Raw genomic sequence first — 24,318 nt, 5'->3', positions numbered from 1 at the left:
TTCAGGTCATGATAAACTGAGTGTCTGTCAGATTGAGGCGTGACGTTTGAGATTTCTGTCTATAAGTCCTCCTCTTCTAACATCCTGTGAAAGAATTTGGAAAATACATTATTGCCGGTACAGGATAGAAATTCAGAACAGAGATTTCTAGTTTTTATGGAAAATTCTTTCCCCTCTTGTTCCCAAAAGGCTGTAAATCCCCATCCCACACACTCTCTCAACAGACCCTTGCTCACCGCCTCTTGTCCAGGACACAAGATCATAAGAAATAGGAGCTGCAGTTGGCCATTCAGCCCATCAAGCCTGCTCAACCATTCAATGAGATCACTGGCTGATCTACCTTCGCAACATTTTCCCACACCATCCCCATATCCCTTAGAAACCTATCAATCTCTGCAGGGGCTGGTTTAGCTCACTGGACTAAATCGCTGGCTATTAAAGCAGACCAAGGCAGGCCAGCAGCACGGTTCAATTCCTGTACCAGCCTCCCCCAACTGGTGCCGGAATGTGGCGACTAGGGGCTTTTCACAGTAACTTCATTGAAGCCTACTTGTGACAAGCGATTTTCATTTCATTAAAAATACTTGAGGCTCCACAGTCCTCTGGGGTAGAGAATTCCAAAGCTTCAGTACATCCTTGAGTGGAGAAATCCCTCCTCATCTCAGTTTTCTCTCCATTTTGCAGCCTGTTCCCCATAACCTTTGAATCCCTCATCAGCCAGAAATCAGTCTAACTCATCCATGAGTATATTCAATGACCCCGAGACTCCACTGGTCCCTGTGGAAGAGAAATCCAGAGACTAACAACCCTCTGAGTGAAGAGATGACTGGAAATGTATAACATAGCTACAGTACAATATTACACAATTGGAAATAATAATAAATGTACTTCATTACAGAACCATCAATAATATATCTAATCTGTACCATATAACACTCAACATATCTCTGTCCTACGTGAATTTACCGTCCCCTTAAATGTCTGCCATCTCCCAGGTAAATCTGCCCTTTAATTGTGAACATTAAGAAAGAGACCATCCTTTTAGCCAGACAAATAAATGTGTCAAGCTGAGGGAGCAAAGGATATCAATGTCTTTAAGGGAGAGAGAGAGACCTGGGCCAAGCTTTCCAGAGTCTGCACCCTCCCTGGATTCACATCCTTTTTTTTCAGTTGCTGTAAGTCACCAATTGAAGGCCAGAATGAGGGAAGAAATGGAAAGGGGGAGAAAAGAAAGTGTTTTACTCGCAAATGGTCCCATTTTCGATTCCTGGTGTGGGTCACTGTCCGGTTTCCTCCCACAGTCCAAAAATGTCCATTAGGTGGATTGCCCAAGTAAATTGCCCCTTAGTGTCCAAAATGGGTAGGTGGGGTAACTGGGTCACGGGGATATGGTGGAGGTGTGGGCTTAAGTACGGTGCTCTTTCCAAGGCCCGGTACAGACTCGATGGGCCTCCTTCTGCACTGATAGCACAGTGGTTAGCACAGCTGCTTCACAGCTCCAGGGTCCCAGGTTCAATTCCCAGCTTGGGTCACTCTGTGCGGAGTCTGCATGTTCTCCCCGTGTCTGCGTGGGTTTTGTCCGGGTGCTCTGGTTTCCTCCCACAATCCAAAGATGTGCAGGTTAGGTGGATTGGCCATGATAAATTGCCCCTAGTGACCAAAAAGGTTAGGAGGGGTTATTGGGTTACGGGGATAGGGTGGAGTGAGGGCTTATGTGGGTCGGTGCAGACTCGATGGGCCGAATGGCCTCCTTCTGCACTGTATGTTCTATGTTCGGCACTCTAAATTCGATACATTGGAGACAGGAGGAACCTTCAGTCTGTGTGAAGCTGAATCCTCAATGACACAAAATCAGTACTCTGATTGGCTGGAGGACAAGAGTCCTCCGACTATTCCCATTGGTCAACACCTCAGCTTGAAGGTCAGAGAGTGGACTCTCCCTTGCACATGCGCATCGTCCCCCTCCCCTCCTGCACATGCGCAGTCCGGTCGCGGAAGCGGAAGATCACCGAGTGGCTTCTCTCTCTGGCCGGTGCCGTCAACAACCGTCCGACGCGAGGACCCTCCCATTGTTACCCACCCTCCTTGACACCTCCTGGAGACAAGGTTTCCATGCAACCAGCTGATGCGCACGTCGAAGAGGGAGAGGTTGGTGCGCGTGCGCGGGGGAGAGCCCGCCCCCTGATTGTCCTGCTGACGTGTTGACCAATGGAAAGACTTGGTGGACCGGAAGGACCGACGTCCTCCAACCAATCCGAGCGCGGGCTTTGTGTGACTGCAACATCTTCAATATCTGTGAGTAAAACACTTTCCATTCACCCCTTTTCCATTTCTCTTCTCATTCTGACCTTCAATTGGTCACTTGCAACTGAAGGGAAAGGATGTGAATCCAGGGAGGGTGCAGTGTCTGGAAAGCTTGGCCCAGGTCTCTCTCTCTCTTAAAGACATTGACATCCTTTGCTCTCTCGGCTTGACACCTTAGACGAGAGGCCAGTTGATAGAGTCTGATATTCGGGAGACTCACCCCTCCCTCAGCTCCTGAAAATTGGACCTGAACAAACTTGACGCGAGGTTTCTTTTTGTTCCAGATAAACGTACTAATCATTCCATTAATTTCCTTAATGACTCTGGTCGACAGCAGTATATGCAGCATCTGTAGAGTTTCATGGAATTTACAGTGCAGAAGGAGGCCATTTGGCCCATCGAGTCTGCACCGGCTCTTGGAAAGAGCACCCTACCCAAGGTCAACACCTCCACCCTCTCCCCATAACCCAGTAACCCCACCCAACACTAAGGGTAATTTTGGACACTAAGGGCAATTTATCATGGCCAATCCACCTAAGTACAACAGTCTGGGCAACACATTCATTTTAATGAAGGAGATCCTCCCTCACCAGGAAATCGGAAGAGCTGACCACCGGGCAAGGCCCCACCTAATAGTCACCATCAGCTGTGGAATGTTGGCCCCATATAGCTGTCTATACCACTGACATTCCCAGATATTTAAATCCCAAGGGGGACCATCTGAAGGGGAAGTTAGCAAGAGGAGGGGGCTTACACCTCAACGCCTCCCCACTGGCATGGGCTCGGACTCAGTAAAATTGATCTTATAACCAGAGCAGGCACTAAATCTATCCACTGCTTCAAGAATGTCCGGGACTGAAACTCTAGGGTTTGAGACAAACAGCAACCCTCATCTGCACACAGGATGATCTTGTGCTGCCACACCCCAACACCCAGTCCTGATTTTAGAGGATCAGATCTAATAACCTCCGGCAAGGGTTCAATGGCCAATGCAAACAGCAAGGGGGACAGAGGGCAGCCCAGTCTAGTCCCTCTCTGAAGCTCAAACTTCGATACCCTTAAACCATTGGTGAGCACCACCGATGCCGGTCTGTGATGTAACAACTGAATCCACTCAATATAATCCTCACCCAACCCGAAGCCTCACAGCGGATACACCAGGTAATTCCACTCAACTCGAGCAAAAGCCTTCTCTGCATCGAAGGAGATCACCAGCCCATCCAATGCATATTTCTGAAAAGCCTGAATCACATTCAGCAACCTTCCAACATTGTTACTGGAAAACGTTCCCCTTATCAACCCAGCTTGGTCCTCCCGCGTGATTGGCGGAAGAATGTCCACCGGCTCTATCACCAAAACGTTAGATAGCAGTTTCAAGTCAACATTCAAAGGAGAGATTGGGTGATGAGGGGCCCAATCCTTTGGGTCCTTGTCCGCCTTCATAATCAAAGAGATGTTAGCCTCACAAAGAGTCACTGCAGCATCCCGAGTCAAAAGAGTGACAAAACATGCCCACTAACAGGTCTGACAACAAATCCTCAAACCCCCTATAAAACCCACACCCACAACCATCCGGTCCCAGCACATTACCCGGTTGCAGCTCCTTCAGGGCCTTTGACATCTCTTCCCTAGAAAGGGGATTATTAAGAGCCTCACGCTGGCTTTCTGAGGCCTCCGGATGCATCAGGAAAGAGAAAAAATGTTCCACACCCACCAACACATCATCAGTCCTCTTGTATAATCCTGCATAGAATTCCCAAAATCCCTGTTGATTTCCTCTGTCTTCATGACCCTTATCCATCCCCCAAGTCGCATAGAGGGAATCGCTCTAAAGTCGGCCTTTTTCTTTGTCAAACAGGCCAAGTATTTGCTCAGCTTATTCCCAAACTCGCACGACCTCTATCTCGCAACGTTTCTCGGCCTGCTGACTCAACAGGGAGTCCAAAGCCACTCTTGCTACATTAACCTCCTTCAGAAATAGCTTACTCGGGGCCTTCTTATAATTCTCCTTCTCCAGACAAACCTCCTGATGCCGCCGGTTCTCCAGCATTCTGCACCTTTTATTCGCAGTGTAAGAAATGATCAGCCCCGAGCATAAACTACACGTCTCCCACAAAATGGAGGGGGAAATACCAGGAGTCGAGTTTACTGAAAGGAAGAACTCAAACTCTTTCTTAAAGTGCATAGTAAATCAAGTATCTCTTTTGAGGGAGGCATCAAACCTCCACATTCTTGACCTGGGGATGAACCCTCGACCAAACATGCTGGAAAAAAGGGGACATGGTCCACCATTACGATGCTCCCTGTGTGCAAGAGGACACCAGGTGTAGGACCATTCTTGGCACAAAAAGGTAATCGATTCTAGTATGACATTGATGTGGGGCTGGAAAGAAGGTAAAATCTCCGCCCCTCGGTTGCAAAGTTCTCTAAACATCCACATAACCCACGTCCTCACTATTATGATCCCGGACCAGACCCCAACAGTGGCTCGGATACTGGACACAACCCCCAATATTTTATTTTATTATTTAAGACAGGTGATTTCATGAAAAATATGCAGACGGTAGATCAAAATAAACTTTACTAACACAGTATTTAAATATATTTATCATCACACCAGAAAACAGCTGACAATTAGCCCTTAGCCAAGGCTAATCAATATAGTGAATACAGTAATCCTTAACTGCTACCTTTATTCCCACTCAAACAACAAAATAAATCTCCGCTCCCAATCCACCATTAAACACAGCTAGCCCTTGGGGTGTTCTTTGAGAAAGAGAGATCTTGTGTCACCGCTTTAAAGAAAAGATCTGAATCCTGTGAGAACCATGCAGAAACTCTGGCTGTATTTCCTCGGCATCTGTTTCAGCTCAGCTTCTAATTCCACTCTTCTGAACTGCTTGGAAAGAAACTGCTAATCTAGCTACAGACATATCTTTTTAACTGAACTGAGGTGCTTGACCTCTGCTCACATCTTGAACTATCAACTAAAACACAGCTTTTCTGTAAAATCCTGATACCGTGGCTCCTCCCTGTAATGACATCAACTTGCCAAACTGAAATCCAATTAACTCCACAGGGAAGCCCCTTAATCCAAACCGCATTCCATTAGCCCAACCTTTTTAGCGACACTTAATTGCACCATGGCGTGCCGGTCCTGAGAGTCTGGGGGCAATGGCGGCAGCATATGGGAGTAGAGGGGCTCCAATCTGTGGTAATCACTGGTTTGTGCCGGGATTGATGGATGGGGGAGTTTCAGAGGTGGCAGAGAACAGGCATTGAGAGGCTGGGGGATCTGTTTATTGATGGGAGCTTTCCCGGTCTGGAGGATCTGGAAATGAAGTTTGAACTGCCAGGAGGGAATGGATTCCAATATCTCCAGGTAAGGGATTTTGTGTGAAGGCAGGTTTTTACCTTTCCGCTCCTTCCGTCACAGGGGATACAGGACAAGATCGTTTCTAGAACGGGATTGGGGGAGGGGAAGGTATCGGAAATTTACAAAGAACTCGTGGAGTGGGAGGAAACCCACTTAGGCGAGACAAAATGTAAATGGAAAGATGAGTTGGGTAAGGAGTTAGAGGCGGGTCTGTGGGGGGATGCCCTGTGCAGAGTCATCATGTGCCAGGCTCAGCCTGATACAATTCAAGGTGGTCCACCGGGCACACGTGACGGTGGCCAAGATGGGCCGGTTTTTTGGAGTAGAGGACAGGTTGTGGGCGATGTGCAGGAGGTCCCACAAATCATGTCCACATATTTTGGGCATGCCCGAAGCTCAGGGGATTCTGGCAGGGATTTGCAGATGTCATGTCCACGGTGTTAAATGTGAGGGTGGCACCGAGTCCAGAGGTGGCGATTTTTTGAATGTTGGAAGACCCTGGAGTCCAGGGTGCGAGAGAGGCTGATGTTTTGGCGTTTGCCTCCTTGGTAGCCCGGAGAGGGATCTTACTAGCATGGAGGGACTCAAAGCCCCTGAAAGCAGGGGTAGGGGTTAGTGACATGGCTGGGTTTCTCAGGCTTGAGAAAATCAAGTTCGTCCTGAGAGGTTCATCATTGGGGTTCATTCGGAGGTAGCAGCGGTTTAGCGACTTCTTCGGAGAAAATTGAACTGTCAGCAGATTCAATATAGTGGGGGGTGGTTAAGGAGCAAGTGGGGGGGAGGAGGGGGGAGGGAGTTGGACTATGTCGGCCTAGCTTAGGCAAGAACTGTGGGAGATGGAGGTGTGTGTTACGCGTTGAACTATGTTTATATCTGTACTTGTGTCTTTTATTATTATAAAACCATAAATGCCTTGATAAAATGTTTATCAAAAAAAATTGCACCTCTGCCTCCAAAACTTATGACATCGAAACAAACCTGTTGGACTTTAACCTGGTGTTGTAAGACTTCGTACTGTCCAAAACTTAGTTATCTTTCAAACTAGGATTTGTTTTAGAAACATGACTGCAGCAGTCACACACACTAATGCAGGCTTTTAACCCTTACTGCACCAAATACCCAGACTACAATATCTCTGAAATTCCTACATTCATCAAATCACAAGCCAAGACCAACACCCTAACTTGCAGCGTGGGGGGTTCCTGGTAACCGGGAGCTTCTCTATCAGAGGATTTAAGGGACAGCTGATGTCACCAACCACAAAAGAGTTAGTTGAAGCTAACTCTGCAAAATCCACAAAAACCTTTGTCATGAACTCCAGGGAGTAATCCGGGGATCCATAAACATTCATTATTGAAACATCATCTGCATGCACCGATAGATTACAGATTTATTGATGTACTGATTGCTTCATTGATTTATTTGGGACTTTGAAGAATTGATTTTATATATTTTAAATTCAGTACTTAGACAGAAAATGGAATATCCACAAAGCCAAAGTCATGGTTTCAGATAAAAATATGAGAATTGCTGCACAAAGTTAACATTTTTTCAAAAGAAAAGTTGCATAATAGCCTTCGTAATGAGTTGACCATTGTTCCACAAAACATTTAGTAATAAGAAAGTACCACAGCCTAGCAACAGAAACATTTATTGCTTAAAATATATCAAAAGCAAGGTTAATGCAAGCATCTTATCTTTGTCAGAATGGCAATGGTGGCAGATGCACGCAGACATTTACTTAATTTGATGGGCATTGGCGAATTTTAAGTAATGACCAATGCCTGGATAACAAATCATGTTCTAAGTGACAGACAGTTGTTTGAATAAATCAGAAAGCCTCAGCTGAGAATTATTAACCAAAGAGAGTAGATAAGGGGTTAGACCATAGATATGGATTCCCTTAAAAGTAAGACCTTGTGGGCAGCACGGTGGTGCAGTGGTAGCACTGCAGTCTCACGGCGCCGAGGTCCCAGGTTCGATCACGGCTCTGGGTCACTGTCCGTGTGGAGTTTGCACATTCTCCCCGTGTTTGCGTGGGTTTCGCCCCCACAACCCAAAGATGTGCAAGGTAGGTGGATTGAATACGCTAAATTGCCCCTTAATTGGAAAAAATTAATTGGGTACTCTAAATTTATTTTTAAAAAGTAAGAGCTCGTGGGTGAGGTTTCGTTCTTGAATTCCATCCTTCCTGAGTTCTTGAATCATCTGAAAATGAAATGAAATGAAAATCGCTTATTGTCACAAGTAGGCTTCAAATGAAGTGACTGTGAAAAGCCCCTAGTCGCCACATTCCGGCGCCTGTTCGGGGAGGCTGGTACGGGAATTGAACCCTGCTGCTGGCCTGCCTTGGTCTGCTTTCAAAGCCAGCGATTTAGCCGAGTGTGCTAAATCAGCCCCTATCCAAGTGTTTAAAGTGATTTAGTTATGCTTTTATGTTTAAAGCTTTTCGCAATGTTCTGTCCAGTTTATGTACTGTTTGATCTAAGCTTTGATTCAGTTCTTAGCAAGTGTATTAAGTAAATTTTTAGTAATAAAGCATGTTTTGGACACCTCTATCAACCGGACTGAGTACCTTATTTTTGGAAGAAAAATAAGAAGATCCTACAGCACCGAACCTCTAATGATCACATATCCATCTCCTTTGTCCTTGGTGCAGGTTTCAACCTTAAAAGGGATATTTTTATTAATAAGGATTGCCACACCCCTGCTACTTGAAGAGGAGGAGGCTAAAACCTGCCCCACCCAATCCCGCCTCAATTTAAAGTGTTCCTCATCATCCAGATGGGTTTCCTGTCATAAAGCTATGTCGACTTTCTCCTTAAGAAAGGAGAGGATATTTTTCCTTCTGTTAGGGTAGTAGAGTCAGGTGGAGGGTTGAGGTTGGGTGGGAACTCGGGAGAGATTTGGCAGGGGTGTGGTGGGCGCGTATCTTTTTGGAAAAGATACTGAGGGACAGGATGTCTGCACATTTGGAGGAAAATGTACTAGTTAGTGAAAGGCAGCATAGTTTTGTAAAGGGAAGGTCATGTCTCACCAACTTGATTGAGTTTTTTGAAGAGGTGACAAAGAAAATTGATGGGGGAAGGGCTGTGAATGTAGTTTTTATGGACTTTAGTAAGGTGTTTGACAAGGCCCCACATGGCAGGCTGGTACAAAAATTAAAATCACATGGGATTCGGGATGGGCTGGCTAGATGGACACAGAACTGGCTTGGTTGTAGAAACAGAGAGTAACAATGGAAGGGTGTTCAGAATGGAGATCTGTAGCTAGTGGTGTTCCGCAGGGATCAGTGCTGGGACCTCTGTTGTTTGTAGTATATATAAATGATCTGGAGGAAAATGTGGGTGGTCTGATTAGAACGTTTGTGGCTGACACAAAGATGGCGGAGTTGCTGATAGTGCCGGGGATCGTCAAAGGACAGTACAGGATATAGATAGGTTGGAGATTTCGGCACAGAAACGGCAGATGGAGATTAATCCGGACAAATGCGAGGTGATGCATTTTGGAGGATCAAATCTAGGTATGAATTATACTGTAAATGGCAGAACCCTGAGGAACATTAACATACAGAGGGATCTGGGCATGCATGTCCACAGTTCCCTAAAAGTGGCAACACAGGTGGCCAAGGTGATTAAGAAGGAAATGGCATGCTTGCCTTCATCAGCCGGGGTATTGAGTACAGGATTTGGGAAATCATGTTGCAGCAATATAAAACCTTGGTGAGGCTGCATTTGGAGTATTGCGGGCAGCTCTGGTCACCACGTTATCAGAAGGACGTGGAAGCTTTGGAGAGAGTGCAAAGAAGATTCACCAGGATGTTGCCTGGTCTCGAGGGGGTTGGCTATGAGGAGAGGTCGAATAAACTGGGATTATTTTCACTGGAAAGATGGAGGCTGAATGGAGACCTGATAGAGGTCAGCCAAATTGTGAGAGGCATAGACAGGGTGGATAGTCAGAGGCTTTTTCCAAGGGTGAAGTGTCAATTACAAGGGGGCACAGGTTGAAGTTGAGAGGGGGAAGTTTAAGGGAGATGTGTGGGTTGAGTTTCTCACACAGAGAGTGGTGAGAGCCTGGAACGGGCTGCCAGAGGATGTGGTGGAAACAGGCACATTAGCAACATTCAAGAGGCATCTGGATGGATACATGAATGGGGAGGAAATAGAGGGATACGGACCGAGTAAGAGCAGAAGGTTTTTTTAGTTAGGGCATCATGGTCGGCACAGACCTGGAGGGCCGAAGGGCCTGTTCCTGTGCTGTACTTTTCTTTGTTCTTTGTCCAGAACCAAGGTCTGGGAAAGCAAAACTTGGGGCGGCACGGTGGCACAGTGGTTAGCACACTGCCTCACAGCGCCAGGGACCCGAGTTCAATTCTGGCCTTGGGTCTGTGTGGAGTTTAACATATTCTCCCTGTGTCAGCGTGGGTTTGCTCCTGGTGCCCTGGTTTCCTCCCACAGTCCAAATATCTGCAGGTGAGGTGGATTGACCGTGTTACGTTGTCCCGTTCGTGGCCAGGGATATGCAGGTTAGATGAGGTTACGTGATGGGGCTGGGGAGTGGGCCTAGGTAGGGTGCTCTTTCAGCGGGTTGACCCTGACTCCATTAAGTAGGCGACAGAGGGAACAGTAAAGTAAAAGTAAGGAGAGGATGTTAGAATTGTATAAAACACTGATGAGGCCACAACTGGAATGTTGTGTGCATTTCTGGTGGCCACATTACACGAAGGACGTTATTGTAGAAATCATAGAATTTACAGTGCAGAAGGAGGCCATTCGGCCCATCGAGTCTGCACCGGCTCTTGGAAAGAGCACCCTATCCAAGCCCACACCTCCACCCTACCCCATAACCCAGCAACCGCACTTAAGACTAAGGGCAATTTTGGACAAGAAGGGCAATTTATCATGGCCAATCCACCTAACCTGCACATCTTTGGACTGTGGGAGGAAACCAGAGCACCCGGAGGAAACCCACGCACACACGGGGAGGATGTACAGACTCCGCACAGACAGTGACCCAAGCCGGGAATCGAACCTGGGACCCTGGAGCTGTGAAGCAATTGTACTAACCACTGTGCTACCGTGCTGCCCAAAGAGTGCTCTGGAGAGAGTACAGAAGAGGTTTACAGGAATGTTGCCAGGGCTAGAAAAGTGTGTCTCTGAGGAGAGAGTTTGGATAGGTTGGGGTCATTTTCCTTGGAACAAAGAAGGCTGAGGGATGACTTAACTGAAGTGTATTCAATTAAGCGGGGAAGAGATCGGATGGACAGGATAATACTGTCTCCCTTGGTGGGGAATTCTAGAACCAGGGGACGTAGATTCAAGATAAGTGGCAGAAGGTGTAGAGGGGACATGAGGTCAAACCTTTTTACACAGAGGGCTGTGGGAGTCTGGAATTGGCTGCCCGAGTTGGCTGTGGGGGTAGAGACCCTAAACACTTTTCGAAAGCCTTACAACGCCAGGTTAAAGTCCAACGAGTTTATTTGGAATCACTAGCTTTCAGAGCGTAGCTCCTTCATTAGGTGAGTGATTCCAAACAAACCTGTTGGACTTTAACCTGGTGTTGTAAGACTTCTTACTGTGCTCACCCCAATCCAACGCCGACATCTCCACATCTTTTAAAAAGTACCTGGCTATGCACCTTAAGTGCTCTAAGCTATCGGGCCGGGTGCAGCAAGGTGGATTAGAAAGGATACCTGGGTGTCCTCGGGCTGGCGTGAAAAAGTTGGGCCCAATGGCCTCTGTCTGTGCTGTAATCTTTCTATGATTCGATGAACAGGAACAGATTTTTGTGCCACGATCGGGCGTGCGCCATTACCCCCTCCTCCAACTCACTTTACACCAGAGGCACCAAAGTCTCCCCAAACTGCTCCTTTCACAGATAAAAGCCCCGTCTGTACCAGAGTAGGATAAAGTCAACAACACATAAACCCTCCCATAATAACAAAAATACAAAAGAATCACCACCACCATAGATCCAAGGGGACATTCCTCAATAAGACTGAGGACCCGGAGGATTAACCCCACGGCCAGACTTTCGTTACCCTCAGGATACCTTCTCCAAACTGAGGAGAAGAAAAGAAGGGCCAACAAGGGAATGGGAATCGAATGTCCCTCTCGCATTTTAGACCCACACGTGAAGACCTGCATCCACCACCACCCACCCTTCGGCAATGGCGCCACTAGGTTCTGCCATGATTAACGCTCGGATAATAGAAGAAAGATGACGGATAATAAGGACACGGCACATCTACCATAACTGAGATAAGATAATCCGAGTCCCTGCAACACTCGAGGAGAAGAAGACATTCAATCGGCGCTCACAGAATAACAACTCCCTTCAACAGGATAAAAGATAACAAATTCAGACAACAAAACAGTGATAAGGAAAGAGTCCAGATTAGAGCCTGAGTTAGTCTGAGCAGCAAACCATCCCTCCAAATCCTTGCCTTTGTGGACGTCTTTGAGGGGGTGAGCTGACTGGTGGTGATTTAACCTGAGGATCACCACATCTCAGGTGAGGGGCAAGATTGAGAAGGCAAGGCCTTCATGGATAACCTCAGCTGTTACAGGGAATCCGCGCTGTTGGTGTTTCTCTGGATCATGAACCAGCTGTCTAGCCAAGTGAGCTAAACCAGCCCTCCAAATCAGCAGCGCGGGTTCAATTCCTGTACCGGCCTCTCCGAACAGGCGCCGGAATGTGGCGACTAGGGGCTTTTCACAGTAACTTCATTGAAGCCTACTTGTGACAATAAGGGATTTTCATTATTATTATTATTGTTGCCCTTCATGGATTTAACGAAGGCCGAGGCAGTAGTCGGATTATCGAAAGACTTGACGGAGTTGTCGGATATAATTTTCAGGGTCTCAGGATAAAGCGACAGAATTCACTCCCACAGCCTTGAGTTCCCTTCAAACTTCATCGAAGCCTTGATGCTCCGTTTGTGCGGCTGCCGAAAAGTCCTGGAAGAAGGAAATCCTCACTCCCTCATGGAGCCGGGTCCCACCGCACCTCACCCGTCTCCAGGACCTTCTGGTGATCTTTCAGGTTGTGGAAGTGAATGATTACAGGCCTGGGATGAAAACTATCCCTCGGCCTCAAAGACAGGATCCGATGCCCTTTCTAATTTGAAACACCCAGGCCTCACATCCAGCTTGAGAAAACGTGGCAGCCGGTCCTCGAAGAACCTAACGGGAGCCTCACCCTCCACACCTTCTGGCAGGCCGACGACTCGGATGTTCTTTCTCTGACCCTCGGTTCTTCAAGTCCTCCAGGAGTCCACCACATCATTCGGCCGGTTTTCCAAGGATTGAATTCTTGCCTCCGCCGAGGAGGCATCTTGCTCAACGTTCAATATTCTCTCCTCCGGATCATCGAGCCTCTTCATGGTGTTTTGCAGCTCGGCCTCAGGAGCTCACAGATATAGAGTCAGCTCACTCAGCCTCTGGTCAATAACACGGAGAATGTCGGCAGTCATCATTTTCACCGCCTCCGAGAGAGTCCAGGAGAGGGCGGGGTCGAGAGACCGCCAGAGGGTCAGGCCGCCACGTTGAAAAGGCGGCTCCACCCCCACTGAATCCTCCTGCGCTCGTTTATCGACGGATTTCTTGACATATTTTGTTTTTTTTAAATTAAGGTTCAATTCAGCGTGGCTAACCCACCTACCCTGCACATCCTTGGGTTGTGGGGGTGAGACCCACGCAGACACGGGGAGAATGTGCAAACTCCACACGGACAGTGATCTGGGGCCGGGATCGAACCCGGATCCTTGTCACCGTGAGGCAGCAGTGCTAACCACTGCGCCATCGTGCTGGCCCTTTTTTCAGCAAAATCTTACCAAAGCTAATCCCAAAGTCTTCCAGCGACGTGACAACAAATATTGATTCAAGTACGATGTAGATGAGTGCCAGGCAACCAGGATAAATGATGGATTATAGGCAAGTGCGCCAGAACCTGCGGTAAAACAACTACTCGCGCCCGCATCACATGGTTTTCCCCCCCCCCCCAGACAGACTTCTGATTGACGAGGGAGTCGAGGGTTATGGGGAACAGGCAGGGAAATGGGGAGAAAGCTGAGATGAGGAGGGATTTCCTCACTTGAGGATGTGGTGAAGCTTTGGAATTCTCTACCCCAGAGGACTGTGGAGCCTCAGTCATCGTATTTTCAAGACGGAGATTGACAGGTTTCTAGATATTGAAGATATCGAGCGATATGGGAGATAGTGTGGGAAAATCGAACTGAGGTAGATCAGCCAATTATCTAATTGAATGGTTGAGCAGGCTCGATGGGCCAAATGGCTGACTGCAGCTCCTATTTGTTATGATCTCTGTCTTGGTCAGGAAGCAGTGAGCACAGATCTGTCTTTCGGCCTGAATCAGCACCTTCAGGAGAATTGGGAGGGTGAATATTAGATACAGCAGAGTGAGAATGGAGGGAGAGTGTGTGGGATGGAGATTTACAGTTTTTGGGGAATGAGAGAGGAACTAGAATTGTCTGTTCTGAATTTCTGTCCTGTACTGACAATGCTAACTTTTGTAAATTGTTTTTACAGGACGTTAGAAGGTGAGGAATTACAGACAGAAATCTCTCAGCAAACATCACATCAACACCTGACAGTCACTCGATTCCTTGGGACCTGAATATCGTCGGCCTTTGATTCTAGAAGGAAAAATGTTTGTCTATTCTGTCGGCTTCAGAAGATTTTAATTTCAGTGTGACTGGAAAAGCCCCGAGACACACACACCCGAGTGAGAGTGTTCCAGAGCATTGACTGTGGATAGAGCTTTAACCAGTTACACAGCCTGAAAAAACATCACACCGTTCACAGTGAGGAGAGACTGTACACGTGTTCTGTATGTGGACAAGGCTTCAACTGATTGTCCGACCTGGAGAGACACGAGGAGACCCAAAACATGGAGAAACCGTGGAAATGTGGGGACTGTGGGAAGGGATTCAAAGCCCCATCTGTGCTGGAAGCTCATCGACGCATTCACACTGGGGAGAGGCCGTTCACCTGCTCTGTGTGTGAGAAGGGATTCACTCGATTATCCAGCCTGAAGTCACACGAGCGAACTCACACTGGGGAGAGACCATTCACCTGCTCTCAGTGTGGGGAGGGATTCACTGAGTTATCCAGCCTGAAGTCACATCGGCGAATTCACAATAGGGAGAGGCCATTCACCTGCTCTCAGTGTGGGAAGAGATTCAGACATTCATCCACCCTGCGTAAGCATCAGCAAATTCACACTGGGGAGAGGCCGTTTACCTGCTCTGAGTGCGGGAAGGGATTCAGTGAATCATCCAGCCTGAAGTCACATCAGCGAATTCACAGTGGAGAGAGGCCATTCACCTGCTCGGAGTGCGGGAAGGGATTCACTCAGTTATCTGACCTGCAGACACATCTGCGAGTTCACACGGGGGAGAAGCCGTTCACCTGCTCTCAGTGTGGGAAGGAATTCACTCAGTTATCCAGCCTGCGGACACACCAGAGAGTTCACACTGGGGAGAAGCCGTACAGCTGCTCTCAGTGTGGGAAGGGATTCACTCGGTTGTTCAGCCTGCGGACGCACCAGAGAGTTCACAATGGGGAGAGACCGTTCACTTGCTCTTGGTGTGGGAAGGGATTCACTCAGTTATCCAACCTGAAGTCACACCAGCGTGTTCACACTGGGGAGAGGCCGTTCACCTGCTCTCAGTGTGGGAAGGGATTCAGTCATTCATCCACCTTGCAGTCACACCAACGAGTTCACACTGGGTAGCTATTCACCTGCTCAAAGTGTGGAAAGGCATGGGCTCAGTTATCTACCCTGCAGATACACCATCATGTTCACATTGGGGATGACCATTCACTTGCTCTCAGTGTCGGAAGGGACTTTGTGATTCGTGACACCCACTGAGACAGCAACAAGTTCACAATTGATTACAGGGGTTGGATTTTGTTATTGTTTCTGCTCGCAATTACATCCAGGACTGCATTTTGTTCATTCTAACAGTTGGTCAACGGAGATGGTCGGTGGGTTTCTTTCTGCTGGACTGGCCGGTCTCATGACTTTGCCTCCTGGGGGCTGATGCTCTTTGAATCTTGTTACAAATACCTGGCTTCAAATTTCACAAGGATCACAGAATGAAAGGGTGTTCGGAAGTTGGAAGATATTTAGTTGAAAGTTCTGTTTGGAACCCCCCAATGCATGCCACGTTGCCATGAAGATGGGCTATGGTGGTCACATGGTTCTTTTGTTTACTTTATCTGGGTGTTCCTCACAGAAGGAAACTGTCACAGTATGAGGGGAAAGTTGCCGGTGGTGAATTGGAATTAAAGGTATGAAGATAGACAGGCAATCGCCAGCAGTTAAATGAATTATTACATATTTACATCAAATAAATATTCCTTGGGGAAAATAAAAATCCAACAGGAAAAGTGATGCAACCGTGGCTAACAAGAAAAGTTAAAGATTCCATCAGATCAAAGGAAGAGGCTCATAAAGAGGCCCAAATAGTCGTGAGCCTGAGGATTGACTTGTTTTAGAATTCAGCAAAGGAGGACCAAGAAACTGCTAAAGAGAAAATAGAATATGAGAGCAAACTGGGGAGACCTGGAAAAGCTCCTGTAGGAATGTGAAAAGGAAAAGATTAGCAAAGACCAATGTGGGTCCATTCCAGACAGAGACAGGAGAGTTTATAATGGGGAATAAGGAAATGGCAGAGAAACTAAACAATGCGTGTATGTCTTCACGGAGGAAGGTACAAAAATTACCCTAAAAGCACTAGAGAACCAAGGGACCAGTGAGCACGAGGAACTGAAAGAGATTAGTATTAGTGAAAAAATAGTACTGGAGAAATTAATGTGGTTGAAAGTTAATAAATCGTGGTAGATTTGTTAATTGTTTGGGGTCTTTAAGAAATTTACTGAGTATATGACGAGGAAAAAGAATGATTTTTAAAGAAAATACCTAGTCTGCAAAAACCAGGGGCTGGTTTAGCACAGTGGGCTAAACAGCTGGCTTTTAATGCAGAACAAGGCCAGCAGCGCGGGTTCAATTCCCGTACCGGCCTCCCCGAACAGGCGCCGGAATGTGGCGACTGGGCGCTTTTCACAGTAACTTCATTGAAGCCTACTTGTGACAATAAAACGATTGTTATTATTAAAATATAGTCAATGTTCAAGATAATGAGTAAACTGTTGAACTTTAGGGTCATGTCTGTAAGATTGTTTCAATGAATGTTCCATGTGCATACCACGTAAAGAAACATAATATGAATAAGTCATTGTTTTGAAGAGACATTTCACAAAAATTGCAACAAATAAGTAACTAGAGCAAGATTAATGGCTAGCCAAGATGCAAAGACTCTAGCCATGAGAAAGTGTATGGAGATATTAGACTATGCCATGGCAACATTAATTAATCTTGAGTGAATGATTAATGTTTAATTAACTAATCACCTTTTAAGAGATAGATACCTTTTTGAACAAATCATGAAGCCTCAGCTGAGAATTAGAACCAATGAAAAATAAACAAGGGACTAAACCATAGATAAGGATTTCCTCAAGAGTAAGATTGTATGATCAATTGTTCTGTTCTGAATTGTTGCTTTCCGGAATTCTTTAAAAAAAATATAAAATTAAGAGTGTCCAATTATTTTTTTCCAATTGAGGGGTCATTTAGGATGGCCTACCCACCTACCCTGCGTATAGAATCATAGAATTTACAGTGCAGAAGGAGGCTATTCAGTCCATCGAGTCTGCACCAGCCCTTGGAAAGTGCACCCTACTCAAGCCCATTTCTCCACTCTATACCCGTAACCACACCTAAACTTTTTTTTTGGATGCTAAGGGAAAATTTAGCATGGATAATCAACCTAACCTGTACATCTTTGGACTGTGGAAGGAAACCGAAGCACCCGGAGGAAACCCACGCACACACGGGGAGGATGTGCAGACTCCGCACAGACAGTGACCCAAGCCGGGAATCGAACCTGGGACCCTGGAGCTGTGAAGCAACAGTGCTAACCACTGTGCTACCGTGCCGCCCTTCTGGGTTGTGGGGGTGAGACCCACGCAGACACAGGGAGAATGCAAACTCCACACGAACAGTGACCCAGGGTCGGGATCGAAACTGGCACCTCTGCGCTGTGAGGCAGCAGTGCTGACCACTGCCATAGTGCCGCATGCTTTCTGGAACTCTTGAAGCATCCGTTAAATTACTTTTGTTTTGAAGTGGTTTCTTTATATTTTTCTTATGTTTATGTTTTAACGCTTTTCGCTATGTCTTGACAAGTTTATGTATTATTTTGATCTATGTTTTCATTCAGTTCTTATGCAAGTGTATTAAAGTGAATATTTAGCAATAAATATGTCTTTTGGACACCTCCAATCAACCGGACTGTTGCCTCTTATTCGGAATATAAATACAAGATCCTACAATTGACGAGCCAGTCAGAAGAGCCACGGAGAAGATATCGAATGCCTTACCAAAGAATCGGCAGCAGATAATAGTAATAAAGATTTTTATTAATATTATTATTAATATGGATTGGCAGAAATGAGGTAAGAGACCTACAGATCTGCGATTGTTTAGAATCGGTTGACTCCCTACACTCTCCTTATGAACACATCCGGAGTGAAATTGGCTCAAGTCTCAGATGGTTTATATGTATTCTACGGCGTTCGAGATATATGTATATATATTGCGAACTTCTCGACTAAAAGGAACAATCTACGACTTGAAGGCCCAGGGTTAGAAATACTGTTTTGAAGTTCAAAATGGCAGCCAAGATGTAGTCCGTGTTGTGTTACGTAATTTGGAAGAACACAAGCTGCCACTTGATGTAGTTTTGAGTAAAAGATGCTCCAGACTTTGAAGTGAGTTCAGTGTGTTTTATTGAACTATTAGCACAGTTCTCAATGAGTTCGACTCTCTGCTAATCTAAATGTAGTAACTCAGTCTGACTGAACCAGCCTTGCTCTAAGCCCCGTGCTGGGGTGTGATGCTGAGGATACACCCTGTCTCACTCCTGTAGATGTTGGTCTGTGGAAAGAGGCGGGGTGTGAGTGCCTCATCCCTTTTATAGTGAGATACCACCCCTGAGTGTCCTGACTGCTTATTGGTCATGTCCTATTCTATGTGTTCATTAGCTGCATGTTTGCATATTATGACAGTCTGCAACCTCTAGTGGTGGTCAAGATCCACCAGAGCTTTCTGTAGAAGAAATATTTCAGTCAGCATATATAGAACAGCGACTCAATCTGGCTAAGGCCAGTCCTAAAATGTTTCCAAAGGATAATGGTCCGTTAATGACATAAGGAAAGTTTGGGAAAAGGCTAATAATAAGAGAGAAAGATCGAATCAAGTGGTGTCTGATTATCATAAGTCAGATCCGATGGAGAAATGAGAATATACCGAGTACGAACTATGATTGTGAGATTACGAAACAGAAGGAGCAGTTACGAGCAGTCTGTGAAGAATTAAAGAGAGAAACCCAGACTCGAAAACCTGGAGGAAGAAAATGTGAAATAACCCAGACTCGAAAACCTGGGGGAAGAAAATGTGAAATAAGCGGGCTGAGCTTAGAAAAAAATGAATTACGATTTGACAAGAATGAGTTAGCATTAGAAAATGGCAAGCTTCTGAATCCGAATTGGGAATTCAAAAATGGAATACCAGTGGAACGTCTAATCTGGCGGGAACATATTTTCAATGGGTCCCCAACACCCGTACCACAAAAGCCCATCCCTAGCACAGCAGGTTCAGCTACAGAAGCCCCGCCTCTACCAGCCAGTGAGGTCGCAGGGGCCACCCCCAACGTAAGGCACACTGTCTCGACGAAAGAAAAACTCGGCTCAAGTACAGAAACTTTTTGACCGGTCCACCCTGTTTTAAAGGACAAATAATTGGATGAAAACATTCAAGAAAGAAAACCCCAAAAGGAACCCTAGAATTTGAGTTGGTGGGGCAGTGGTTAGCACTGGGACTGCGGCGCTGAGGACCCGGGTTCAAATCCTGGTCCTGGGTCACTGTCCGTGTGGAGTTTGCACATTCTCCCCGTGTCTGTGGGTTTCACCCCCACAACCCAAAGATGTCGCCTCATTTTAGGAAGGATGTGGAAGCTTTGGAAAAGGTGCAAAGGAGATTTACCAGGATGTTGCCTGGAATGGAGAGTAGGTCTTATGCGGGTGCTAGACCTTTTCTCATTAGAACGGAGAAGGATGAGGGGAGACTTGATAGAGGTTGATAAGATGATCAGGGGAATAGATAGAATAGACAGACTTTTTCACCGGGTAGAACAAACCATTACAAGGGAACATAAACTCTTTAAGGTGAATGGTGGAAGATATCGGGGGATGTCAGAGATAGGTTCTTTACCCAGGGAGTAGTGGGGGCGTGGAATGCACTGCCTGTGGAAGTAGTTGAGTTGGAAACATTAGGGACCTTCAAGCGGCTATTGGATAGGTACATGGATTACGGTAGAATGATGGGGTGTAGATTAATTTGTTCTTAATCTAGGACAAAAGTTTGGCACAACATCGTGGGCCGAAGGGCCTGTTCTGTGCTGTATTTTCTATGTGCAGGGTAGGTGGATTGTCCACGCCAAATTGCCCCTTAATTGGAAAAACAATAATTGGATACTCTTAAAAAAAAAAAAAATTTTTTTTTAAGGAATTTGAGTGGGTGACTGAGCCGGATTTTTCAGAATCATCAAAATCCGATTCTGATGAGGAAATTATAAAGGAAAAAGCTGAGGAAAAAGAAAAAAACAAGTCCAAAGGGGCCAAAGGTATACGGCTAGCTATTTTAAAATCGAAGTGAATAAGTCTGAGCTAATAAAAGCAGTCTCTTTGGACGGGCATAGAAGGGTCACTCGAGCCAAATATACCCAACGATTGGAACATTCACCAACTGATCCAGACAGAACTGACAGGTGATCTAAAGAATGACAGGCCTGGGACCATGGGAAGGGCTCGAATGGTTGCAACAGATGTAAAACCTCCACCCCCTGGATGGAGTTCAAGTCCCCCTCGACGAGAAAGCTCTCGAGAGATGTTAAAGAAGCATTAGGGGATGACGAGCAGCGATTAGATGATGGATGGATTGTAATTAAACAATGGTTGTTAAAATACAACCCACCAAAATCTGATCGGACAAAGGTCACCGCGTGTATACAATAGAGGGCACAAGAAGTATCAGACTATGAAGAAAGGTTTAGGTAAGTATGGACAGAGCACTCAGGAATGGAATTGCCAGAGGATCAGAAGTCTTGGGTTGTAAGGTTAATCCCAGAGCTGAAGGGGTTGGATTACAAGGGGAGGTTGAGTAGACTGGGACTGTACTCGTTGGAATTTTGAAGGATGAGGGAGGATCTTATAGAAACATATAAAATGATGAAGGGAATAGATAGGATAGATGCGGGCAGGTTGTTTCCACTGGCGGGTGAAAGCAGAACTAGGGGGCATAACCTCAAAATAAGGGGAAGTAGATTTAGGACTGAGCTTAGGAGGAACTTCTTCACCCAAAGGGTTGTGAATCTATGGAATTCCTTGCCCAGTGAAGCAGTAGAGGCTCCTTCATTAAATGTTTTTAAGATAAAGATAGATAGTTTTTTGAAGAATCAAGGGATTAAGGGTTATGGTGTTCGGGCTGGAAAGTGGAGCTGAGTCCACAAAAGATCAGCCATGATCTCATTGAATGGCGGAGCAGGCTCGAGGGGCCAGATGGCCTACTCCTGCTCCTAGTTTTTATTTAAGCACCCTTGAACCATTTGTCTGCTTTTATTGCTGGTTTAAGAACAGATGTGTCTAATGCATTGAAATTGGTGCTTCCTGAATGGGATCAAACAGCAATAACATATGCGATGTTCGTAAATCGATGTGCTCAAATCGATCGGGATTTGGATACTAATATCTGTGCTTTCCAAACAAGCACAACCTAAAGGTCCAATCAATAAATATTGCTTTGTCTAATTTGAATGTTCCGCAGGAGTCAAAATTTTTAAGAGGAAAGTGTCAATATTGTAGAAAGGAAAGACATTGGGCTAGGTCACGCTGGGCTAAACAACAGGGGCGTGAGGGACAGGACGCTACACAAGGAGAGCCATTTCACGGGCCGTACCCAGCATCTCATACATGATACAACCAGGGGGAATGTATTTCCAAGGACCTTATGTGCCTCCGACTCCACCCATTCCTGCTTCAGTATAGACTCCCGTTTAAGCTCCTGTGCCTGCTCCCACCTCTACTCCTATATTCTATCCACCATATAAGACCAAGGAAGAGTCGGATACAATGGATGCATTCAGGAAATTATCACCGCAGCATGGAGCTGTCAAAAAAATAGGAAAGCCCACCCTCAGTTCCTCCATCCATGCTTCTCTTCACACCTTAATTGACAATAGGAGGGATGGATCGTATGTATTAATGAGGGTGGGCGGTGTAGAAGTAGATTGTCTTTTTGATACAGGAGCGGAGATAACATGCTTTCCTCTGGAATATGAAAAAGTATTTCCTCTGGATTACAAAAAAACTGGCCCACAGTATTGGGGGTGATCTATTGACTATTGAAATAACTCAACCCATGACAATAGAACCTGGTCTGCCGGAATTAATTTCTTCAGTCCGGATAGGCCCAGTGGACCAGGCAATTCTGGGTCTGGATATTCTATCCCAATTGAATTCTCCCTTAAGCTTTGAAAAGGGTAAGTAACATGGTCAATTAGAACATTCAGAAAAGATCAGCTTTACGAACATCTAATCTGGGCTAAAGATAAGAATGATTGTGGCCTATTACAGATGGAACCAGCATCATTCACTGATCATGCTCTACCGTGTACCAAACAATACCCATTAACTCGTCTTCAATTGGAGGGATCCTACCAATAGTAAAGCAACTGGAGGAAAATGGAGTGTTGATTAAAACACACAGCTCATCAAATAATCCAGTTTGTCTGGTAAAAAAGGCAAATGATACATAACGTCTGACCATTGACTACTGAAAGGCAAACCAGTGTATTGATAAGAAAGCCCCTCTGGTGGCTGACCCTTCAACTATTTTCAATGCTTTAATGCTAGAACTTGAATGGCTTTCAGTTATCGATTTAGTTAATGGTTTTTGGTCAGTACCAATAGCACAGGAGGTTCAACCTTGGTTTGCATTCACTATTCAACAGCAACAGTATACCTGAACAAGATTACCACAGGGTTTTCACAACAGTCCTTCCGCATTCCATATGGCTTTACAAAATCATTTGAGGGAGTTATCTGAGTTACCCTCTGCCGTTATCCAGTATGGAGATGACATTCTGTTAGCTACCATGAAGGAAGAAGATCATGACAAGGATTTACGTGTTGTGCTGGATCATCTCAGTCAGAAAGCAAATATGGGCAAAACATAAATTGATCAGAATGAAGTAATCTATTTAGGTCAGAAAATCTCAAAGCGCAAAAGAGAACTTACTCAAGATAGAACAGAGGCAATTCGAACTGCCAAAAAAACTACCGCTATTGAAGAGCTGAGATCTTTTTTGCGTTCATGTAACTTTAATAGAAATTGGATTGACTCTTATACACAGGTAGCACAACCTCTTAATGACCTCTTCAAAGGAAGTCGGAAATCAAAAGAGGAAATCATTCTGTGCAGCACGGTAGCACAGTGGTTAGCACTGTGGCTTCACAGCGCCAGGGTCCCAGATTCGATTCCCCACTGGGCCACTGTCTGTGCGGAGGCTGCACGCTCTCCCCGTGTCTGCGTGGGTTTCCTCCGGGTGCTCCGGTTTCCTCCCACAATCCAGAGGCATGGTTAGGTGGATTGGCCGTGCTAAATTGCCCTTAGTGTCCAAAAAGGTTCAGGAGGGGTTATTGGGTTACGGGGGTAGGGTGGAAGTGAGGGCTGAAGTGGGTCGGTGCAGACCCGGTGGGCCGAATGGCTTCCTTCTGCACTGTATGTTCTATGTTCTTACAACAGAACAGGAAAAAGCCTTCCTAGATTTAAAACAGGCTTTCTGCTCAGCACCAGCTCTAGGCATCCCAAATAGTGGGATTATATTATTTGTTCATGAAAAAGAAGGATATATGATGGCAATTTTAATACAGGATCATGGGGATAAACAGAGACCAATTGAATACTATTCAGAAAAATTGGACCCAGTGGCCCTTGGATGGGGAAGTTGCCTAAGAGCTGTAGAAGCTATATGTAAAGCCATGATAGTGACTGCAGGCATTGTTCTGGACAAAAACTGATCATTAAATTCCCTCCTGCAGTTCATGCATGACATTCAATAAATAGAGTCACTCAAGTCGCCTCAGCTAGGTGGACTAAATGAAATGAAATGAAAATCGCTTATTGTCACAAGTCGGCTTCAAATGAAGTTACCGTGAAAGGCCCCTCGTCGCTAATGGTCAACAACCGTGGATGCTGCCAAACTTCATTTTCAAAAGGTACGCCCAGTAAATCCATCATCCTTCCTCCCGCATCCTGGGGAACAAAAGGGGGGGTGAAGAAGGGCATGACTGTGTTGAACCAACAGAGGGAACGGAGGAGGCATGTCAAGTAGAGGAAGGCCCATTACAGAATCCAGGCCTAATTTTCTTTTACAGATGGGTCCTCTTGAAAATGGTACTCGGAAGGCTGGACGGGCAGTCACAAGTCTGTAT

General features: G+C 45.9%; 1 protein-coding gene across 1 annotated transcript; it reads left to right on the top strand.

Moving 5' to 3' along the window:
• The first annotated feature begins 1,524 nt into the window (after positions 1-1,524).
• LOC140422528 (uncharacterized) lies at positions 1,525-18,053 on the top strand. Its single transcript, XM_072507551.1, has 2 exons — positions 1,525-2,295; positions 14,230-18,053. Exon 2 carries the CDS (start codon positions 14,591-14,593, stop codon positions 15,434-15,436), a length of 846 nt encoding a protein of 281 aa, XP_072363652.1. The 5' UTR covers positions 1,525-2,295; positions 14,230-14,590; the 3' UTR covers positions 15,437-18,053.
• Positions 18,054-24,318: the final 6,265 nt, after the last annotated feature.

The sequence above is a fragment of the Scyliorhinus torazame genome, chromosome 5, assembly GCF_047496885.1.
Source record: "Scyliorhinus torazame isolate Kashiwa2021f chromosome 5, sScyTor2.1, whole genome shotgun sequence".
Classification (NCBI taxonomy): Eukaryota; Metazoa; Chordata; class Chondrichthyes; order Carcharhiniformes; family Scyliorhinidae; genus Scyliorhinus; species Scyliorhinus torazame.
Note: the sequence above shows the minus strand (reverse complement) of the source record. Positions and strands in the feature narration are given on the sequence as shown.

Coding starts and splice junctions, on each gene's coding strand:
- LOC140422528 (XM_072507551.1), top strand. CDS start 14,591: ATGGAGAAACCGTGGAAATGTGGGGACTGTGGGAAGGGATTCAAAGCC.